The sequence below is a fragment of the Megalobrama amblycephala genome, linkage group LG1, assembly GCF_018812025.1.
Source record: "Megalobrama amblycephala isolate DHTTF-2021 linkage group LG1, ASM1881202v1, whole genome shotgun sequence".
NCBI classification, from domain to species: domain Eukaryota; kingdom Metazoa; phylum Chordata; class Actinopteri; order Cypriniformes; family Xenocyprididae; genus Megalobrama; species Megalobrama amblycephala.
In genome coordinates this window covers 7,962,700-7,987,303 of record NC_063044.1, presented here as the reverse complement: position 1 = coordinate 7,987,303, position 24,604 = coordinate 7,962,700, and the positions used below count along the sequence as shown (strand labels likewise).

The 24,604-nt window shown below is 39.2% G+C and overlaps 1 protein-coding gene across 1 annotated transcript in view; it reads right to left on the bottom strand.

Annotated features, from left to right (window-relative positions):
* LOC125243169 (gastrula zinc finger protein XlCGF57.1-like) overlaps positions 1-24,604 on the bottom strand; it is a 132,833-nt gene that overhangs the window by 30,332 nt on the left and 77,897 nt on the right. The window contains exon 2 of the mRNA XM_048152585.1: positions 19,848-19,862. Within this exon, the coding sequence (XP_048008542.1) occupies positions 19,848-19,862 (15 nt within the window). The remainder of the gene's footprint in view (positions 1-19,847; positions 19,863-24,604) is intronic.

Below are 24,604 nucleotides of genomic sequence, written 5' to 3'. Positions count from 1 at the left end.
GGTTTCCAGTGTGTTTGACATGCCTCGCTCCACTGTCAACAGGAAACTGTTCTCGTCCATTATCCCGCAGGCTGTTTGTGACCATCAGGGCCGCTTCATTGACACCTACGTGGGCTGGCCCGGGTCAGTGCATGACGCACAAGTGCTCTGCCACAGCCCACTGTACAGGAGGTCAGTGTACCCTCCTCCAGGGCACTTTACCTTAGCAGATGCAGGGTACCAATGCCTCCAACACCCACTCCCCCTCATCACTCCCTTCAAGAGTACAGTACAAGGTGTGGGAGCCCAGCGCTTTAACGTCCATCATTCCAGGGCAGCTCCATTATCGAGTGTGCTTTTGGAATGATGAAGACCAGGTTCAGGGCCATCTTCCTGCAAGTGCTGGAGGTGCATCACATCTTTGTACCTCATGTAAGTAAATTGTAAAAACATTTTAAAAATACTGCAAAAGAATTAACTTGTTTTTATTTATTTATTTATTTATTTATTTTTAATTCTATATATGTAATTACTTTTTCCCTCCATCTCAGGTCATAACAAACTGTGCCATCCTCCATAACATCTGCCTTGGGGTTGGTGACATTATGGCCCCGGAGGATGAGCATGAAGAGGATGTGGCAGAGGTTGATGGTGGAGGGGAGAGGGGTTTGGAGGCAGTCAGTGGTGCTCTGTGGCGTGACCAGCAGAGGTGTCTGCCCTGGAGGAGGTACCCTCTGACCATGACTATTTGTAACAGGCAAGTAAGACAATTGTAAAGATACAACGTCTAAGAAAAGATGAATGGATACATACATTTATATGCATGTTCAAATATTTTATAGTTTTTTATTTATTTTACTCTTCACTCTTTCTGAAAATATCTCAGTGATATGGCAGCCGTCAATTGAGTCAGCCCTGCAAACCTGTTGGTAGACCAGCAGTGGAAGGTAGAAAAATGCACTCAAACAGTCTGGATACCATCCCAGTTAATGTCCCACTGGCAGACCAGGGTCTCTATTGTGAAGCCTATCCAGGTCCAGCATCTCCACCAGGGTCTGCCTACTCAGCTGAATGAAAGTGTACACAAATGTTTTGTTCTGTATTATTTAGTCAATTGAAAATGTTATGTTTTTCTGATGTTAAACTAAGTTATGTTGTAAATAGTTGTAAAAGGGTACTTTAAAGGGATAGTTCCCAAAAATGAAAATTTTATGTTTATCTGCTTACCCCCAGTGCATCCAAGATGTAGGCAAATTTGTTTCTTCAGTAGAACACAAATGATGATTTTTAACTGCAACCATGGCAGTCTGTGAGTCAAATAATGCCGGTGGATGGAAACACGAACAATAAGAGTCTAAAACACATGAATAGACAAATCCAAATTAAACCCTGCGGCTCTTGACGACACATTGATGTCCTAAGGCACGAAACGATCAGTTTGTGCAAGAAACTGAACAGTATTTATATAATTATTTACCTCTAAAACACCACTGTATCCAACTGCGTTCATCACTCGTTTAGTGAGGCCTGATCGTGCTCTGACAACGACAGTGATGTCTCGTGCATATACTTCAATGAGTGCCAGGCATCACTGCCATTGTCAGAGCGTGACCAGACAAACATCAAATTTTCATTTTTGGGTGAACTATCCCTTTAATACACCTACAGAATGATGTATTTTAATGTAAAAAAACATTTAATTTACATGGTGAAAAAAAATCATTGTACATGTATAAGGCTTCATGTAAAATAAGTTACATAAAAGAAACCATAAACAGAACAATTGTCTGTTATCTACATATGTGAACATACATAATTTTCACAGAAATTACTCTGACTGCTTTACAAATTACATTACAAAAAATGTAATTTTGTTTTAAGTTCAATAGCGTCACCAAGGTGCGAGGAGGACTGATGTAATTCGAGAGTGACAGTGGAATGAAGCACCCATCTCAAGACACTTCGGGGTCTACACTATTCCACAATTCATTGCGAGCTGGTGACGACAGGAGTTCAAAGGCGTTTCTCAAAACCAAGTTCCCAAAGTTCAGACTTACTGTCCGTCACTGGTAGTTAGGACTTGGCAATTTCGACTCAGGAGAACGAACTACCATGGACGAGAGAACGCAAGTCTGATTCTGCAAATGGAACAGCAGCGTACTTGATAATGTCACTCAGCTCGCTCTGGCTTCTCCGGTTATCTCTTTATGTATATTTTAGCCAACAATTCACGAGTTTGTGTACCATATAATAATGCCATATAATTCCATATAATCTTAGCGCAAGTGGTAAACAGATTTGGCTTGCTGTCTGCTATAGAGGGGCTCGGAAAGAATATCCTACTCGAGCTCCGATTGCCCCCCTATAACAGGCAAAATTAGTACAAAAGGAGGAGAAAGGGAGGAGGAGGGATGCCAAAAGAACTAACAACAGGAAAAGGTAAAATGCTGGTTTTATACCTTGGCATTAATTGGAAGATTAGATCCAGATTAGACACCGTGGCGGGGGATAATTTCTCAATATTGGTCGCAAACAAACGCAACACAAATTTGAGAGACTTGCTGGTGCATAGCCGGCTCCCTGGGGCCAGAGATATTGGCCGGCGGGTTGGTGGGCCTCGTATTGTCAAGGCGTTTGTAGGGAGGGAGGCCTTCCACTTGCCCAGCATTCCCTTAAATGCAGAGAATTGCGTTTATATAATTACATGCATCAAATGTGGCAGGCAATATGTGGGGGAGACAAAGAATGATCCACTTTTTCATGAGAAATGCTGTCCAAATGTCCTGTTTGTCATGATGACATCAAAAGTCCCCACCAAAGGAAGTAGTCCCTTTTAGCAACTTGTCAGCAACCGCCAGTTTTAAGACACAAGAAAGGTTTAAGAAAATTGAGAAATTGCCCCTGACCCTTCCTGCCAGGTTCACTGCTGCTGGTGAGAACATGAAAGCCACAGGGACTCACTCTGTTCCCCTAAAAGTGTGGTGGGGGTGACAACTGTGATGGTGAAGGAGCATGTGTGTATCTGTATCCCTGAAAAAAACTTTAAAATCCAACTGTCCGGTTTTATGGAAATTGGGTCCTTTGTATACTGTTGTGTCTAAGAAATCCACGGCCGGCTTGTTAATGACAGATTTTACCTTGATTGAGGTGTGATGTGAATTCAATGCCTGCAGGAAGATCTGGGCCCTCATTTATCAATGGTGCGTACGGACAGATTTGTGCGTAGTGAGTGCGTAAGAACAGTTTCACGCAAAGTGTGGGATTCACCAACTTGTACTTAAACGTAGAAATGTGTGTAAATATAAGCACACCTCTGAGCATGCTTATGTAACTAGTGTGAAAAATACATTGATTTAGTCTGACTATATTTGTTTCTTTCTGTATTTGTATTATTTTTATTTTATTTATTTTTTTCTTCTCTTAAATTGGTTTATAAATGCTTATATTTTTCTACATTTGTACAAATTGGTATAGTGAACTTCACGAAATTTTGTTTCTATATTATCATTCACAAGTTATATGAAAATAGCGTTAAAATAGCGGAACTTTTCTTTGGGGATTTGTTGGGGAAGGGAACGTTATCAGTGGAACGCACCTGCGGGGTTTCCTCTTGCACGGCAAGCGATTGCGTCAGTCTACTTGTGTATGAAGCCGATGACGCATGTGATTTTCGCTTCTCCCCACAAAATATCCTGGTATGATGATGTTACTCGTTTAAAATGCATATTTGTTGCTGGAAGAATGTGACTGACTTATAGTAACATTTGATTATGTTAGCTATGATGAAAATGTATCGTTTAATGTGTTATTTGGTTTAAATGATGTATATCATGACGCTAACTAATTAGCATTGTATGCTTAAGGTGCGTTCACGCGGCCTCGTAATTCCTGTAGTTACGAGATTCTAGCTTGTAAAATGCGTTCACGTCCTCGTAGAAATCGTAATTACAGCTTGTAAGCTGGGAGTTTTCTGAAAGCTCCCACATGTACCACGTGGCCGCTGTACCACCTGACCGCTGTAGATTCATTTAGGCGTTGATAGTGGTGCCATGGAAACGCATAATTCCCAGTCCAAGGACCAAAAGGACGTGAACAGCTCCGAATATAACGTCACGTGTTGCCATTTCAAGATACCGGTAAATACGAGGTGACGTGAACGCAGCTTTAGTGTGTACCAAGCGGCACCCTCCCCCTTTCTCTCGTGAAGCCAATACGAAAGTAACTTAAACTGCGATTCATCGACTGGCCGCTAGGGACAGGCTCCAAAAGAGAGCAGAATCTCATAGAGTCCCATGTTAAATTTGCCAAGTTTATAGCAGAAAAAACATGTTTACAAGTTGGTTCAAATTGTGGTTTTGGTCTATACTGCTATTTTTGCCCTTCATGACAACTCTGAGGGGGGTGAATTTTTTTATAACTTATCCGTTTAAATTATATTAAGCCTTAAAGTTCTGCATAATTAAGGGCGTGGTCACTTGAGTGACAGGTATATTGCGCTGCTGTCTGTGAGCCGTCATGTTACCTCAGCTGCCGCTGAATTTGGCATCTCAGCCGTATTTGTGCTCGATTATTTTATACAATTATAAAATAGGGCTTGCTGCATAATATTCGAGACTGATGTGTGTCTGTGTAGATGTGCATGCATGGGGAAGAGACACAGAACACACGTTGTTGGATCGTGGCATTGGCTGAAAGTTTTGGTTGTGAGATTTACTGCAATGACAATGGCGGGAGGATATCAAAATCCGACAGCACTGCTTGGATATTATAACTAAAACTGCTGCACTATTTTGAAAAAAATATACTTTGGACACAGGCTCATTTGTTTGTTAGATACGATCGCTGCTCAGATTGCATCCTTTCTTGAAGAACGATGACAGAGAGCAGATCATTCAGAAGAAATGTGAAGTTTTTTTGTTTTGCAATGGACACTCATATTTTACCCAAGTGCCACGGATTGGATTCATCTCGCGATCTCTATTTCATTATAAAGGTATGAAGTCCCATTTGATTTTCCATGTTGTTATTTGCACAATCAACACTACTGGTGTTGGAGCATCTATATCTTAAAAAACACCGTAGATTGACAGTAAACCTTTAGAACGTTCTGATGATAAAACTTATCTTCATTAATATTTTAGATCGTATCTAAGATAGATAGCTCCTTTGCTGCTAACATGATCGCGTCGAGCTAGGCGGGCGTGGTTTCAGCAACCAGTCATATCAGCTCAAACCACCTCCCCGCCTCTTTGCCCATTTTCAGTTATCCGGGAGTGACGTGCGGTGACGCGCAGCTAAGATGGCCGCGGCCTCATTTAGGCGTCAAAACCAGTGCCCAAGGAAGTCGACCGGAAGTTGAAGTCGGCCGGGTGCCGCCATCTTGTAGCAGAACTTCACTTGCGTTAGCATCCCCATTGACTCCCATTCATTTTGGCGTCACTTTGACAGTGAATAACTTTACATCTGAGGCGTTTAAAGACTCCATTTGTCCATTATTTATTTCTAAAGATACACGACAATGTATAAAGGGCTCCATTACCTTCTATGTTACATTATGGCCCCGTAGATACAATTTTTGTAAAAATAGGCTAACGATTGCGTCATAACCACTCGACTCTCTGTCGCACAGTAAAGAAATTACCGTACAGACAGGAGGAGAAGCTCGCAGGCAATAGTATGCATTAACTTAATATGGCGTACTGGCGTTACATTTTAAAATACTATACAAAATAATTAATCAGAATACTTACTCCTGCTCACTCACGCCAAAGAACTCCCCGCTCAAGCTCGCCGTCTCTGCAAGATTAACGATGGCAGTTTGGACGCACAGCTACTAGAAGATTTACATCTGTCAGACAGGTTGCTGACGTCATCAAGCTTAGTTTGAGTCTGCGCGTCAGAAACGGAAGTGCTAAAAATCGCTAAAAATGGGCTTCACTTTTCTCAATTGAGTTCCAAGGGTGTCGCTGTGTCCATTTCTTTTACTGTCTATGGTCAAAACTGCTGTTCAGAACTCTATGGGTGACGTCACGGACGCTACGTCCATATTTTTTTACAGTCTATGGTGTGTACCAGAGTGGGAGAAGCTGTCGCCCCGTTGCTCCACTGATTATTTCTCTTAATTACAGGTATGTTCGATCAATCAGTTCTGTTTCAAAAAGAAAAGAGATTTAGTTGACTGATAATGAATGTATATTGTACAGAGAGTGTGTTATGGGAGAGAGAATCGGATTTAATTGTTTATGCTCTCTGTGACGCACCTTGTGCGGCCTGCACATGGTACGGTCTGATTATATCCCATGTTTTATTTCATTTTTGATATATAATGTGCGAAATATGGGTTTATACATACAAATGGTATTATAATTGTTTATATGTTATTATAGGATGTTAAATTGTATAAATATTTGAATTAATGCATATGTTAATAATGTGATATAGATATTGTATTTAATATACTATTGTAATATACTAATTATTTTATATTATACACTACTGTAATATATTTATTGTAATAGAATAAGAATATTGATCTGATGTATAAGAAAAACAAGATATTTATATATTTATAAGCAGTATAATTGATTTAAATTTATATAATTCTTTTCCATTATTGTATAATGTCAGTCTACTTGTGTATGAAGCCGATGACGCATGTGATTTTCGCTTCTCCCCACAAAATATCCTGTGTGTACCAGAGTGGGAGAAGCTGTCGCCCCGTTGCTCCACTGATTATTTCTCTTAATTACAGAAGTACAGTGCTGAATCTCAACAAGTGGTTGTGTGGTCCTTGTGTGAGTGTGAGAGTGACCGGTCCAGACACGCTACACTTACGCAGATAATCTAGTGGTAGAATAGTGACACTACACACAAAAATCATTTAAGAGTGTCACAGTATGCATTAAGCAATCCACATGTCCTGTGTTTCCTTTATTTATAAAACACTCAATTTATCAATTGTCTAGTTTTACACAGAGTGCGTAATTGGTGTCACTGTAAAAAAAAAAAAAGTATGGTTAAGTAAATAATACAGAAAAACAAAAAAACAAATGCAAGTTATTTAGTAGTACTCAATTTAAGCTTGTAGAAATTAAAGTGTAATGTTAGGGACCCTTGTTACCAGATATGTTGAATAAAGACCCGGAGTCAAAGTTTAAAAAAAAATAATAAATTGAAGAAAAATTTAATGAAGAATAGTTTGTAGTTTCATCAGCAGAAGCCAGCTTCAAGTCTCACAAGGAGTTCGTAGGCCGCTCTGCGTACATTCACATTTCCACAACAATTATACTCTAACAGAATCAACTAACTACGTCATTACTTCAGGTTGAATGATTCTGATTGGCTAAGAAAAATAGACAAGATTAGAAATTTTCCACACATGGACAGATAGTAAGAAGCATATCTCCCCTCGTCGCGGTGATGACGAGGGGGACCCTGGATTTAGGTACCGGATGTCCTTTTGGGGTCATGATGTGGCGTCTGCTGGTCTCAAGCAGAATGCCGGTTGTCCAGTACAAAGGGACCTGCACAAAACTCTTAGCACACATACACAGATACACATGATTCACAGCTTCTTCAAGGCTGAAGTTGATCTGAGCTCTGCTCTGAGCAGCAAACTTTCCCCAAAACATACTGATAACATGTTCTTTTCTCTTAGTGAGAGGTACAGAGGAAAATAGACGCTTTAACATACATTGAAGAAGTCATTCAAATATTTTAACAGAAATATAAATGTTGATTAATAACTTAAAAGATATATATTGAAGCGGCAGTGGATTCCAGAATCCACCCCTTCAGTAAGTATCAACATTATAAAATTAAGTAAAACTACTCAACTTTTCTGATACTGGTGTTCCCATCATGCACTGGGCCTTGAATAATTAATGAGGTCAATTTTTTGCTGTTTTCCAGCTGATTTTACACTGTTTTATCATTGCTTTTGTGGTTAGGTTTAGTAACTTAACATTTTGTGACATTTGGAGCTCATTTTCTACTCAAAATGCCACAATCACACTCAAAAATGTTCCATCGAATGTTACCGTCATTGTGTGTTGTGTACCTAGTACTGAGGTCTCTGTGTTCAACTATAGCATTACTTTTAATATATAGATATGATGTCTACACAATATCTTTTGCATTACCTGCTTAGATGTTTTTAAGTAAAAACATATACATCAACAGCATGGTTTCATTCAGGGTTATATTGTTTGGGTAAAATGTATTGCAAAAGAGTTTTAAACTAAATAGAAACTAAATCAACTTTTTACTGATGAAGTTAAAATTACATATAATTTTACTTATCTTAGCTAAATAGAGTAACTTAAATCCATATTTGAAAATTACTTAAATAGTCTATGTGTGCAAAAATTAAGTAAACTTTATCTTTATTTTATCTTGCATTATTGGAAGACTTTGCAAACAATGTCCTCCAGAGAGCACGTTTTCCAAGATCAAGCTGATCTGCTTGGCAAGAGCTCTCTTTGCTATTATTGCTGTGAGGAAAAAACACAATCACGTGACTTTTAAAGGGAAGTGTTGTCACCATATATGGTTCATTGGAGGCGTTTCCGAATGCTAATGACCGTGAACGAGCATGGTACTTGCGCACGTGTGGGATTTATCAACAATGATTGCTTACTCATGTGCGCAAGAACTGCGTGCGCACGTTTGATAAATGCGGATTTTCTTGTACTTAGGCACATTCTAAATTTCATTCGTTGGACAAAATATAGAACCTTTTCTACGCACTGTTGATAAATGAGGGCCCTGGAACTCTTGCAGGCCATGCTCCAATACCCCCCACACATCATCTAAAAATCTCAGATAGCTGAGAGGTAGCTTGGGGCATCTGGGAAAAAGACTCTCCTCCCATTGCGCCATATAAATGTTTGCATACGACGGCGCAAATCTCTTTCCCATAGCTGTGCCTTTTGTTTGCAAGTAAAAGGCCCCCTCAAATTCAAAGTCATTTTTTGTGAGGCTGATCTCCAGAAGCTGTAGTATGGCTTTATCAGGCCTGGAGGCATCCAGGTATTTCTCCAAACAGTCTCATACTGCTTTTAAGCCCAGGGGAGTCTCAATATTTGTTTAGAGACTATCTACGTCTAGTGAAAATAAAAAAAGCCTCAGATGGCACACGTAATTGCTTCAATTTTTTTTAGAAAATCATATGTGTCCTTAACATAACTAAAATGTTTGATGGACAGGGGTTTTAAATAAAAATCAATAAATTCTGCCACCCGATAACTTTCGCTCCCGCAATCCGACACTATGGGGCGACCTGGGGGCATAGACTGAGTCAGCCATTTGTCCCTGGGCTTATGGACTTTGGGCAGCAAATAAAATCTCCTTGGCCTTGGATTGGGTTCCCCCACCAGATACCTGGCCTGTCACTGGCAAATAATACCCCCCCGAACTAAATCCAGCACTATCCCCTGTATCTCAGGAATAGTATCTTGAAAGATAGGGCCCTGTAACTTTGAATAAAAAATAACATCTCCCAACTGTCTTAGGCCCTCCTGGACATAGTCTGGCCTGTCCATAATTACCACTGCGCTGCCCTTGTCAGCCGGCTTGATGACGATATCTCGTCTACGTGACAACTCGCCTAAGGCCTTAATCTCCTCAGCTGACAAGTTAGGAGGCGGAGCCTGTGCCCTTTTGGCCATCTCATTGGCGCTCTCAAAATTAAGTTAAAAAAAATCAAAAACCTCTCCCGGCAAGGCTTGGGGAGGGGGAACCCAATCCGACTTTGCACAAAACAGACGTGCTTGGGATGCATCTGACGTGGGTCCAAAAAAAAAACTGCTCTCAAAACGGCTGCCCTATCAAACGGTTTAACCAAAAAGAGGGAACAAAAGATAACCCCCTCTCCAACAATTGAAACTGTGCCGGAGACAACTGAAAAATCTTGGATAAATTAATGACTGAATTGTTCAAGAGAGGGCCCTGCTCCAAGGGCCCACTTATATTAAATTTAGATGCCCCAGCCAATGTTTTAGCATTGCTTCCGTCGTGGGCCTCGTCCAGTGGATCTTATCCGCCTCCATTTTGAATGCATCCCATGGCAGAAGGGGAATACTGAGGTCAGTTCTCTTTAAAGATGTCGTTCAACGTTTTGATGTTTTCCACCACCTTAGCTGGCAAGGACTTATCATAATTAATCAAGGGGAAATGAATCACTGCGTTGGGAAAAGTCTGATGCGCTGCCCCCTGCAATCGTTGCACGCTCTTGCCCAAAATAGTGGGATTCCCCTATTCCCGGTTATTGAGGCCGAATGACAGGATCACATGCTGGGCCTCTGGTCATATCGGTGTTTTGTGTTTGATGATATGATAGGCCTGGGCCAAATTCGCACCCGGGTATGAATCAACCTCGATCTTGTCATTGGCAATGCTTGGCACCCAGCTTAGGTTGGAATTTCCCAAGAACAAAATCGGCCTGATTGGTTTCAGCTCAAAGTTCTTATACTTGTCTCCCCATGCTCATGCCTCCTGTACAGACATTTTGCGGGCTTAAGTGGCAAAAGACTGAGCAGCAGCATTGGTTTTCAGCGTGAATGCCGCAAAAAACACACAAAACACATCCAAAACAGAAAAGAGCTTTGAGATTGACTGTACAACTAGCTTTGACACAAAACCTGAGGTATACATTTAAAGAGTGCTGAAAGCTACAGAAAAAAATAAGCAAATGGATCACTGCAATTCACAGAAACAACTTGACTCCAGCAGAGAAACATGGATTTGCATTTATCATTTGTGTCAAATTGTTGGATTTTGAGGTAAAATCATACCATAATGTATTGTTATATATTGTGTTGACAACACATTAATTAAATATTTTCTTTTCTTTTAATTTTTTAATAAACTGACAAAAAAATACTATAAAACTATATATGTTTTAGGGCTGGACAATATGACGATATATTACGCAGATTTATATAAAGCAAATTTGCTTTATGTATTTCCCCCGCGTCATAATCAGGCACATAAATGTCAGGAAACACGACTCCAGGCTGCATGTCAATATCCATGAATTAGGTTTATTTGACAAGTTGTAAGGAACAGTTTCGAGTCCAACCTTTAGTGTAATTGTTTGTTTTACTCGCGTTTTCGCAGTTTCCCTTATTAAATCCCGAAGCAGGTTCTTTTGCCACTCACCCCAGCTGAGGGAGCTCGTTTTAGGCAGGAAAGTGACGTCGTTGCATAGCCTACCCTCTATAAGACAGATAACGAGATGCACCTGTTACTGATCAGTGCAATTAGTTACGCTAATGACTAACTAACACTGTCAGCACCCAAACACAACACCTACTCACATGCAGACAGAGCGAGAATGAGTCAGTGAACCTATGAACCGTGACATTCGAGCTTCAAAACATTCATAAAGAAAACTTGTCCTTGTGACTCAAGAGGTTTAATCCCAATTTTATGGAATATTGTGAACACTTTTGTAACTGCTCTGTCATAAATTCAAATCTAAATGGAAGTAAAGACATTTTGTCATACTTTTTTTGGCACATACAAAGCATTCACATCACTTCATAAATTTAGGATTGAACCACATGAATTACTTCAATGTTTATGAATGTTTTTTAAGTTTGAATGTTTAGGATGGACATTTTCAGCAAAGGGACAGAAATCTCAGGTATCTTTCAAAATATCTTCATTTCATTTTTAAATCATTATCTCTGCATTAGACAATAGTAAACAGTGTATAAATGCAGCTATAATTGCTTTGATCTTGACTTTATTAGCAAATCTATGATTTGTTTTTATACTTACATTATTAATGATCAAATTATTTTTAAATTACATTATTTATAAACCTTTTTTTTGTTGTCATTAGTGGTTTATAAAGATCATTTAGAAAGTGTAAGTAAATGATTAATGAACTATCTAAATGTCCATTTATACATATTTAAAGTTTATTAATCACTGAGTTACATTTTCTAAATGATCTTGTGAACTACTGACAACTCCTAAATAAGTGGTCTGTTAATAATGTAATACGTATATAATAATATAATACTACTTTAAAATGACCAGTTTCTAATGTTTGAAGGGATAGTTCACCCAAAAATGAAAATGTAATGTTTATCTGCTTACCCCAGGCGCTTTCAAGATGTAGGTGACTTTGTTTCTTCAGTAGAACACTAATGATGATTTTTAACTTCAACTGCTACCATTTGTCAGTCAAATAATGTGAGTGAATGGGAACTCGATCAATAAGAGTCGAAAACACTTCCATAGACAAATCCAAATTAAACCCTGTGGCTCGTGACGACACACTGATGTCCTAAGACACGAAATGATCGGTTTGTGCAAGAAACTGAACAGTATTTATATTTACCTCTAAAACACCACTATGTCCAACTGCGTTCATCACTCGTTTAGTGAGATCTGATCGCACTCTGACAACGACATGTCTGACACTCATTGAAGTATATGCACGAGACATCACTGCCGTTGCCAGAGCGCGATCAGACTAAGCTAATTCTTATTATAATATTCAAATTTTTAATGGGGTGTAATACATACCAACAATTTTTGGTATGAGTCTTTCAGTTCAGTACACAGCATTGTTTTAACCACTACATGAGTTAAACTTCATTGGAAGCTTCCAAATGTATGTATTGTTACTTTTGGGTTAGGGTTAGGCTCTATAAATACATCATTACTATTACAAATATACTGTCTATGTTATTTCTACATTATTTTGAAGATTGAATGTGAAATTATTGCAATATAAAAATGTTTAAAAACTATGATAGGTGTGATTAACCACGATTAATTTCAGAAAAAAAGTGTGATTAGTTAGATTTTTTTAATTGATTGAAAGCGCTAGTATTTTTTTATATAGAAAATGGCGTATTTACATAGAAAACTAATAAAAAGCAGAAGAGCTTTGTAAACAGCTCAAAGTAATCACATCATCTCCATAAGGATGATATGATTGGCTTATTTGGACCAAATTTCATTGGCTCTGTATTTGTACTCTGCACAGTGACAAAGTTGAATCGAATCAGTTAATTTAAATGAGGTCATTCTGTCATGATCACTAGTGTGAGTGCCCTATCAGCCACTAGAGGGCACTCCATCCTGGACTCTTGTTTTCACCCCTTGGACTTCATTACCCATAACGCACTGCCGGACTCATTATCTCATGATCACTTCATTACACACAGCTGTCTTGTATTATGTTATCAGTGTCTGTCTATTTATACCCTGTTGGTTTCTGTTCTAGTCATGGAGTTTTCAGTTCACATTTCCCGGTCCGTGTTGTTTCTTGTTCCCTGTTTTGTGCCTGTTTTTTGTATGGACTGCTATTCTGGATTTTGACCCTGGCCTGTTTATGGATTCATGATACTGGATTACCCATTAAACTTACCTGCATTTGGATCTGTCTCTTGTCTCCGTGTTTGCAACCGTGACACATTCATAAACATAAACAAAAAAAATCATACAGACACCTTCTTGAAAGCACCCATCCATGTCCACATCAACAGCCTCTAAAATAGGTAAGTAATAGAATATGAATGAGTTGGAAAGCTGAAACTGGGATCAACCTAACAAGAGTAGGCAAAAATACTACATAAGGAGCTGAACGGACTGTCTAAAATGGTCCAGTTATGGTCAATTATAACTATAAAACCTGCATCCCCATCAGTATGTTATGGTCATTTGCTTCTACTGTCCTATTCAATTCCATTCTAACCACAACTCAATTCAATTTTACTACTCTATTCAAATGCTACAAACTTCTCTAAAAGAGAATGATTTACAGATGGATTAAAAAAAGGCTTAATACCAGTCACATCAAGCTGAATTTCATCCAGATTTTTCCTTTTGTACTCTCCTAGCCGTCCTTTTTCCAAAGCTAAAAGTAATTTGCTAATTTTAGCAAGCTAGAGGGTCCCTTCTGGAAGACGTTTGGTCGAGTTCTGTTGTTTTCAGATTTAGAACAGTTGACAGAGTAGCAATGTGTTTTCTTAGTTTTGTCGAAGTTAGCGCTTTGGGATGTTTTATGTCATCACATTCGTTCACAAACTGCCTAATGCAATCAGAACCCCTCAAGTAATGGACAGAGTGTGGCAATGCACACAAGAGATTTTCTTTCAGAACTCTACATTCTTCTCACTTCTCAGTCAAAGCATCAATTGATTCCCTCATTACTGGAGTAAGGAGATCAGGGACTTTCCTTCCTCTCTTTCCTACTATGTCAATCCGGACAAAATGTTTGCAAAGCTTCTGATCGGGATACCTCTCCTGCTCTATGACTGTTGAAGAGGATAATGTTTGCCAGGGTCACTTTAGCTAGGTCTTTCCAGGTCTTTCCAGTTTCCAAGGCTCTTTTTGAAGACCATTAAGTAGTTTCTGACAAATAGCAATGAAGTGGACGTCCCGTGTGAACGGCAGAACCTGAGGAGATTAAGCTGAGTAAATGTTTGACTTGCAATGTCAAATTTCCAACTTTCTTGGTATAATAGTGCAAATTCCTCAGCATCTTTGGCAGCCTGTTGATCTTTCATCATCAGTCCTTTAGTCTTGATAAACATAGCTAAAGCATGCAAGCCATGCCCAACTTTGCGAGCAAGAGATTGATGTTTATATTTGCCAGTTTTTTTCATTGAATCCAGCGAGGCATCTTGCAGCTCTGTCAACATGACTGTACTTTTCAGGTTTTATGAGTTCTTTGATAGTCTTCACATGCTTCACTTTTTTTGCTTCAAAAACCAGCCTGCCAAGCTCTCTATTTTTGTCAAATATATTGGCGTTGGCTAATTACATTCTCATTCTTGTTGTCTTAGAACCATACTTCAGAATGCAACGGCCATACTTAATTGTAACTGCGACCTTGTCTTGATTCATTTCACATAAGAAATTCCAGTAAGTGTTGCTAAATCCAGTTGAAGCAGGTTCAGCAAAAGCATACAACGCTTGAAAACTTGTTTTACCTCGTTTTGCCCTGAGGCTTGAAATTGCAGACCTGAAAATGTTGCCACATCACACTTTTTTCTGAACAATCCGTAGCAGTAAACACAGTGCATAAATTCTTGTCCTTCAGTTTTTTTCTTTGGTTGCTTCCATGGGATGAGTTTGCCTTTTGCGGCTCTCTAAAACTTCAAAGTTATGCTCAAAGTTTTCCTTGGATATAATCTAACTACAGTCTCCTTTCTTTCGAGTTCTTTGGCAAACTTAATGCTTTTGCAACCACAACTATGTCGCTGTGTCTATGTGACAATTCTGGACATTTTCTGAACAACTTGGCCACAAAACAAGCAGTGATGTTTCATGTTATATCTTCTAGAACCATCTTCCTTTTTTAAAACTGGATTAACATAGACAGATGGCTCTTCTTCAAGTGGAACTGAAACACTCATCGCTTTGTTACTATATGTTTACACTGTTTTCTCTTTGCTTCTTTCATCTCTGCCAGTGGCGTAGCGTCTGGGCATGCAAGGTATGCACGTGCATATGGGCCCGGGCGGATTGGGGGCCCGCTATTACGGGTTTAACCCCAAAGTATACTTCGGGCGTCCGCAGACCGTCCACATCACGAACATTCATCATCATGAGGGTTCGCGGACGTCCGTATTCCCCGTCCACGTGCAGCCCAATTTTCGTGATGGCATGGACAGTGCATGTACTGTACAACAGCCCATGCGGGAGTGAATTGAGTGCTTAAAAACAAAGGTCCACTAGATAATGCGCAGTGCACACGCCTAACGCGTCTTTCTGCAGCCAAATACTTTCAAAGGGTCGCACGCACGTCTGTGCGTGAGACAGAACCCGTGTACATACTGTATGTTCAGAAAAATGAAGTAGCCTATATTATTAATGTTGTCAATAACTTGCTATAGCCTATCTGATTTTAAATGAGTCATAATGGTTTTCTGAGAAAAAAACAAAACAAAAAAAACCCGACTACGTCTGCACGTTTTAAGATACGTCCTCTTAATATCAGAAATTCCTCCTCATTTCCGTAAAAACTCTCTCTGGTCCTGGGTGACAGAGCCTGTTATCATAGTCCTGGATCAGCAATTTAGTGCTGAAATGATGAGGATGTAGAACTATGGGGTGGATTGCTGATGACTCCAGTCCTTCCGCCCGACGCAGACGGCCACCAACTCTGATGAGCTGACAGGACTCATTAAATTCTGGTGCAAGGGTGAGTAGCCGACTGGTTGACTGTACAGGTTTCCTAGCTTTGACTAATCTGTATTCTTCAGGGAAACTGTCAATCTAGGATTTCTGGAGAATTAGTGATTCTGCAGCTATATAATCTGCAGCTGATGGCTGTACTGTTCCTTTAAGGTTCAGGACTGTTGCCTCTACTAACTCCTTCCAGGAGCTGTAGGTATCAGTATCAGGAATGCTCGGGACAGTAACTTCTGTTGAAATGCCACAAAAAAATTCCCTTGCGTTGTTCTGCTTTGTCTTCAGGGGGTTGTATAGTAGGAGTGATATGCCATGATGACTCGGGTTCAAGGAGGAATGATGGTCCTTGGCTCCATCTTTTGGTCAATGACAGGTCTTTGAGGGTTTTACCTCGGGTAAGGTCATCCGCTTGATTCCTATCAGAGTCCACATACCGCCAGGTAGGGATGGGCGATATGGCCTAAAATCCATATTGCGATATACATTGCAGCCTCTTGCGATAACGATATATATTGCAATATATAAATTATAATAGAACAATTTCAGAACCGGTTACATAGACCCTTAGGAAAGCCAAACTGCTAAACATATTGTTTTTTTTTAAGAAATAAAGAAACGTTGCATGTTGATTTGAGAACATTTATTGTGCAAAAGCAAAACTGTAATTATACAACATGTTTAGTTTTGAGGTGGTAGAACAGATTAGTCGTGTTACCTCTCTTAGCTGGAACTTTTGCCCCACACACTGTAGGTCAGTGGTCACCAACCTTTTTAAGCCTAAGATCCCTGACCTCGACCTTTTTGAAAGACAAGATCTACTTGATAGAAAAAGACAGCCCAGATTGTATTTAGTATTTTTTTTCTGGCCAAGATTCTGATTTATTTATTTATTTTTACAAGCAAATTGGCCGATTCTGATACTGGTTGCAGATATTTATTATTAATATTATTATAATAAACAAAAATAGACAGGCCCAACAGGCAACCCCTCAACAAGGACTTCAGGCTTCAGGTTCATTTGATGTGGAAAGTAGCTAATCCTGTCGATAACAGTGAGGGAACACTGAGCAAAAGTTTTCTTAATAAGAGTTTTCTTAATGTTTTTCTTAATTTTACTTCAATAAAAAGGTAATTAATTGTATTACTGGTCTCGTTGTTATTGTAGCTTGTTTAACCCATGGTGTTTGGGTCTGTGGGACCTGTTTTAAAGGTTGCTAAAAGAAAAAATATGCTATTTATTATTTCTTCTAACACAAACTCATTGGCCTTGGCTCATTTTCGGTGTCTGTGTGCGGGAATGTTGTCTTTCTGCACCTGCTATTCCCACACAAAGTTACAAAATTGTTACATTTCAAGCACTTTCACCTATTCTGATTAAGTTCTAAGAAATAATCACTAATAATGATAAAATCTTTTCTAATTTTTTTTTTTTTTTTTTTTTGAATTTCCTTGGTTTTTCACAAAAAACGAAAACGATCATAAATGCGATCTCACAGGGGTAAATGGCGTATATGAACCATGATGTATATATCATTGGTAATTGAGCTAAAGTAAACATCTGTTAAGTATTTACATGAATTGTTATGGCTGTATTGATTTAAAAGCCTAATAATGTGGTGGGTCCACCAGACCCGGTAATATTGGCTGTATAAAAAAATATGAACACTGGTTAAAGAACTGTATGGGCTGACTGTAAAATAAGTCCCCAAAAATGAATTCGTTAGCCCATAATAATGGTTAATACCCTTATGGGTAGAATAGCAGGGGCCCATGATCAGCCCACATGGGGCCCAGGTAGTGTGGGCCCCAGATAGGAGAAACCTGGGCTGCCCGTGTGGGTTTTAGCTAGGGCCCATGTGAAGCCCAACTTCAGCCCATCTGGGCTTGCCCACATGGGGCCACCATGGAACCCCCGGACAAAATTAACTGGGCCCCATCTGGGCAGCCCAGATGGGGCCCACTCACCAGCCCATATCCAACCCTTATGGGCCCCACATGGGTGTGTTGGCAGGGTATAAACAAGTCTGTAACTTTTGCTGCTCTAACGATTAAACAGAGCAGCATGCATCTTGAGGAAGAACATTGTAGCCGGAGATGCTTCTCTCTGTTTATGTCTATGATGAGTCACACGGGTATTTATGCTATTCCGCAGCGGTTCCTACCAGACTGGTCTAAAATAGTCTGAATATAAACACTTATTATAGGTGTACCATAATGATTCAGGGTAAGACAAAAACACGGTTTGGAAAATGTATTCATGTTGTACATTCCCATTGTATAATTTTTTGTAAATTTTGAACACAAAAAGTTACATATCTGGAAAGTTATCAGGAGACCAATGGACCACGTCGCTACAACGTTCTCCCCCAGCTAACACATGACGTAACAGTTACGTAATGTATTCGTACTTTTTGGTAATGTCATGACTTACTAACTGACAACGTAACTACGACGTCGCATGCCAGTAATTTCATTACCTTCAGATTACCATCTCACAACGTCATCAGTACGATCTCCTAACATTATAAGATTACCAAGAACGTTCCAGATACGTCCTCTGTTTGTAATATATTGGTCATTCCATGACTTACTAGTAACATAACTACAACGTCATGTGCTCGTAATTTCATTACCATCTGTCGTGGAAATTCTCAATACAATCCGACTTTGCCACTGACAATTCAAACAACCTCCAGTTGTCAATATAATATATAATACTCAGTACCAATACAGTACTACAGTACCTTCGAGGTAATTCCCATCCCGAATATAATACAATACAATACTACAGTACCACAATACTACAGTACCTTCGGGGTAATTCCCATCCCGAAATATAATACAATATATTACTACAGTATCTCGAGGTAATTCCCTTCTCGAATACTTCTAATACATTTCCAATATTTCGAGGTAATTCCCTTCCCGAAATAAGGTGACGGCGTCCCGTCAAGAAGCTACTATCACTACCTCAATCACACATGAGCACACAGGTCTTTAGCATCTATACACTCTCACCGTCCTTCTCAGGTGTACGCTGGTCCGACACAGGATCATTAACACTAACTCCGAGTATTACAGCCTCACCCCCGAGAGCGACTCTATAGTCTTCCAACACTATCACTGTCTCTGCTGTGGTCTTTTGAGCGTAAAATCTTTAGTACTTCTATTCCTCAGCTGCGCAGCATATACCTGACACGACTTCCAAGTTGCTCTTTGTAGAAATGAAGTTTTATTTACGGCCGGGAGATCACTGGTCACAACAACCAAGTGAGTCTCAATGAATAGAAAGATACATGCACATTTAAGTGTTACAGTTGATTAAAAATCAATGTCTTCTTCACTGTGATTTGTTCTGGTGATTGGTTTGTAATGATCTAAGTTAATCATATGACTGGTCTTTGACCTAAGCATCCTTAGTGTGCATTTTCTGTACATTTCATGTTGACATAAAATATTTCCATCACACATCATTTACACATTCTTTATATGTTATTATTACCAGAATTTGCAATTTAAAATGTATAATTAAAGGAGCTGTATGTAAGAAATGTATTTAAATTAATCATAAAATGGCCCTGATATGTCACTAGACATTAAGAAATCATGTTAATTTCAAATACTTATATCACTGACAACAGTAGTCCGGCCAGGATATTGTCATTTAAAAGTTGTTGTTGCAGCCCTCAACTGATGTTGATGTTGACATGTTGTGTTTTGGCCTGAAGCGCCACCCTCCACCTATCTACCAATCACGAAGTCAGTAGCGTTTCAGCATCCGGGTCGCCAGCTCTGCTCTAGTTACCACAGCTGCAGCTACAAACGTTCCTGCTGGATCCTGCAGCCTATCTGGCAACCTCGAGTCAGGGGGAGGGGGAGAGGGGATACACCGCTCTAGTCATTTGAAAGTGATTGCAGTACCAGTTTTGGCCACAATCTTACATACACTTCCTTTAAACGTCAGACACAAGACTGAAATGTCCCTTAAGAAAAAAAAAATGTTTATTTTCACCAAGTCAGAGTGGTATGACTGCTTTTTATATATAGTGACGTGACATAGAGCGCGCGCCTCCACAAATGGGGTGCGCGCGCGCCCACAGTATGTTGACAAGAGAGGAAACTTAATTTTTCTGAGAGAAGAATTTATTTTTCCGAGGTGACAACGAATAAATGGCTTTTATAAAATGTATAAAGTTAACTTTGGAAAGACGCAAAACCTTTTTTTATTGTTATGTTTACGTTAGTGCAGGTGGCAGTTAGAATTGCCATGGAAACCGGGAAAACATTCAAGCCACTGGAGAGGACAGCGTTGACATTTCTCCGTATTTATCGTCAGTTTTATAGCAATAAAGTTCAACAACTGCGTCAGATTGGTTAAGTAACATTTCCCACAGTCTACTTTAAGTACATTTGTTAATATTTTTACCTCTGTGATTATATGGTATCTTTCCTTGATCGTCTGAAATATGTGCTAGCAAAATGTTACGCTAGCATAGCATATGTTTTTAATGATACTGAGTGCAAAACGTCTTGAATGCTTTTATTTTATGTTTCGCTGTAGGCTATATGTTTTTATTTATAGTTTGAGTGTATTATATTATTTTTATTTGGCGTTTTGTTCATGTTCTGTGTGTTTTTCAAAATAAATGAATTGAATTCATTTTGAGTCTGCATTCATCGTTCACAGCTGTTGGAATAGCCTTTAAATTAGTTTGGGCAAATGAGGACATAATTAGGTTAACTACTGCATGTCCGCCCATAGAAAATAAAATAATATAAAAATTACCAACTGATTACCAACACACAACTTATAATACACAACGTTGCCACGACGTCGCAGTTACTAACTGGCAACGTCACAAAGTTACATTGTAGCGGCGTATAGGCACCTTTCACTTTTCCGGTTGCCACGTGGACGAAAGTTTGGTCACCAAATTACGTTGCAGTTACGTAACAGTCACGTATTTTGGTTAGCTGGGCCGTTGGATTAACCAGCGACGTTTCTGGAACGTTAGATTCTTAAAAAAAAAGGAACTTTACCACGACGTCCTCACAACGTTGTCATTCAGTAAACCTCTTTGGTCCACAAACATATGAATAATCACATTAAGTAAAATGTTAGGTAGTTTTGCTGGCAAATATTGTATGAATATGTAGTAGGCTATTAGGTATATATCAAATATAAAAAAAACTACGTAGATTCATTTAAAAAGCTTGAATCAATTAAATTTACTCATAATATCCAAATGCCATATTTAACAAACATGATGTTGGCTTAATGCAATATCTGGAAAGTTATCAGGAGACCAATGGACCACGTCGAAACAATGTTCTCCGTGGGATTAACTAGCGACGTCTTTTGAGGACGTGCCCGCGACGTTTCTGGAACGTTATCCAAGATTCTTAAAAAAAAAAAAATGGAACTTTACCACGACATCCTCACAACGTTGTCATAAAGTAATGTCACTCATGTACCCCGCTGAGAACAGCCTAACCTCAGCTAATCCTTCTGACGTTTGCTGCTGGCTCTGATGTCTCTGTAGTGCTTAAACATAATATAATTCATCTTTTGTAATTCTAACAGTTGATCTTTTGGTGATCTTTGATCTTTCTTATTGAACTAAAAGTGAAATCTCATAACTTATAGTTAACTGTTGTAGCTACTAGAGCGCTGACTTTGTATGTTTGACTGAATCGTTTGCTTTATTTTTTATTGTAGCTTATATCTTTTGCTTATACTTTTATAATGGGTATTTGGCTATTGTTGACCATTAAAACTGACATTTAACAAAAAGAGTCAGGGTTGTGTTTCATATTTGCAGACTATATGCACATATTGCCACATAGGTTTAATATTTCAGGGTTCCTACGCAGTTTGGAAAAGTATGGAATTTGATTTGAGTAATTTCCAGGTCTGGAAATGTATGGAAAAAAGAAATCAAAGTATGGAAAAATATTTGTATTTCCAGACTATTGGCTCTATTCAGTTTTCTAATTTATCATACCTGCAAACTAGTCACTTTTGGTGAAATTAGCAGTTTTGAATTAATACGTCATTTATGTGAATCATTTAGATCCAAAGAGGTTTTTTTTCGAGGTAAGTGTGTGTGTTACAAGATTCTCACAAGAATCGAAAATGGGCTACTTTCTCATAGACTGGAATGAGTCGTGAACTTTCTTGGCTCTCTGTGGCATGATAGATCACTGTAGCGCTCGTGAACCAGCCATCTCTTCCGCTTTACTAGTTACAACACAAAATAAACATGATTGAACATCCGAAGGTATGTTGAAAGATACAGTACAACTTACCGAAATCTGTATCATGTCACATGCAATCGATCAATCAGTGTTTCAACCGCAGAAAGGCGTTAATAAAACAGCTTGTAAAAATGTCACATTTAGCCTACCTCAGAAAAGCCGTTCAATGTCCAAAAACTCGTTATTTAGCTACAAAAATGAACGAGGGGAGCATTTTGCTAAATATATGCACTATAATCTGGTAATCCAAAAACACAGGCATGGGTCAGGGCAGGCAGCAAAAAGAGCATAAAACAAGAAAAAGTCCATGGTCAAAACACAGGCATGACAAGGCAAGGAACAAGGAACACAAAGACTAGGAAAACATGTCGGCATGATTGAAACACAGGCACTATTTATTCACGGGCACAAACAAGATAATGAGTTAACAAGGGGGCGTGGTCCAATGAGTGTCCATGGTAACAAACAAGAGGAGCAGCAGGGGAACATGAGGTGCACACACAGAGGAGAAACAGGGAACACAGACAGGGAACATGACATTGAGATTCAAAGAAATTCAGGAACAAATAAGAAAGTAATTGAGATTTATCAGTCTGGAAAAAGATATAAAGCTATTTCTAAAGCTTTGGGACTCCAGCGAACCACAGTGAGAGTCATTATCCACAAATGGTGAAAACATGGAACAGTGGTGAACCTTCCCAGGAGTGGCCGGCCAACCAAAATTACCCCAAGAGCGCAGCAAGGACTCATCCAAGAGGTCACAAAAAAACCCACAACAACATCCAAAGAACTGCAGGCCTCACTTGCCTCAGTTAAGGTCAGTGTTCATGACTCCACCATAAGAAAGAGACTGGGCAAAAAATTTTCAAAAGTTTCAAGATGAAAACCGCTGCAGAGCAAAAAGAACATAAAGGCTCGTCTCAGTTTTGCCAGAAAACATCTTGATGATCCCCAAGACTTTTGGGGAAAGTACTCTGTGGACTAACAAGACAAAAGTTGAACTTTTGGGGAGGTGTGTGTCCCATTATGTCTGGCGTAAAAGTAACACAGCATTTCAGAAAAAAGAACATCATACCAACAGTAAAATATGGTGGTGGTAGTGTGATGGCCTGGGGCTGTTTTGCTACTTCAGGAACTGGAAGACTTGCTGTGATAAATGGAACCATGAATTCTGCTGTCTAGCAAAAAATCCTGAAGGACAATCTCCGGCCATCTGTTCGTGACCTCAAGCTGAAGTGAACTTGGGTTCTGCAGCAGGACAATGATCCAAAACACATAAGCAAGTCACCTCTGAATGGCTAAAGAAAAAAACAAAATGAAGACTTTGGAGTGGCCTAGTCAAAGTCCTGACCTCAATCCTATTGAGATGCTGTGGCATGACCTTAAGGGTTAGTTCACCCAAAAATGAAAAATGTCATTAATGACACCCTCATGTCGTTCTAACCCGTAAGACCTCCTTTCATCTTCGGAACACAGTTTAAGATATTTTAGATTTAGTCAGAGAGCTTTCTGTCCCTCCATTTAAAGTGTTTGTACGGTAGACTGTCCATGTGCAGAAAGATAATGAAAACATCATCAAAGTAGTCCATGTGACATCAGTGGGTTAGTTAGAAGTTTTTGAAGCATCGAAATACATTTTGGTCCAAAAATATCAAAAACTACGACTTTATTCAGCATTGATTCTGAATAAACTAACCTTTAAAAGGTGGTTCATGCTCTCAAACCCTCCAATGTGGCTGAATTACAATTCTGCAAAGACGAGTGGGCAAATTCCTCCACAGCGCTGTAACAGACATTGCAAGTTATCACAAATGCTTGATTGCAGTTGTTGCTCCTAAGGGTGGTCCAACCAGTTATTAGGTTTAGGGGGCGAGCACTTTTTCTCACGGGCCATGTGGGTTTGGATTTTGTTTTCCCTTCATAATAAAAACCTTCATTAAATACTGCATGTTGTGTTGTTTGTGTTATCTTTGATTAATACTTAAATTTGTTTGATGATCTGAACATTAAAGTGTTACAAACATGGAAAAAAATAAAAAATCAGGAGGGGCAAGCGCTTTTTCACACCACTGTATGTGTGTGCAGATTGTCTTTTAAGTCGTTTTGAGTTTGGGAGCATGTTGAGGAACAGCACTGTCCTGTGACGAAGTCTGAGGCAAAATAATACCACCAGGTTGGATATTTCCACAAGAATAAAAAAAAGTCA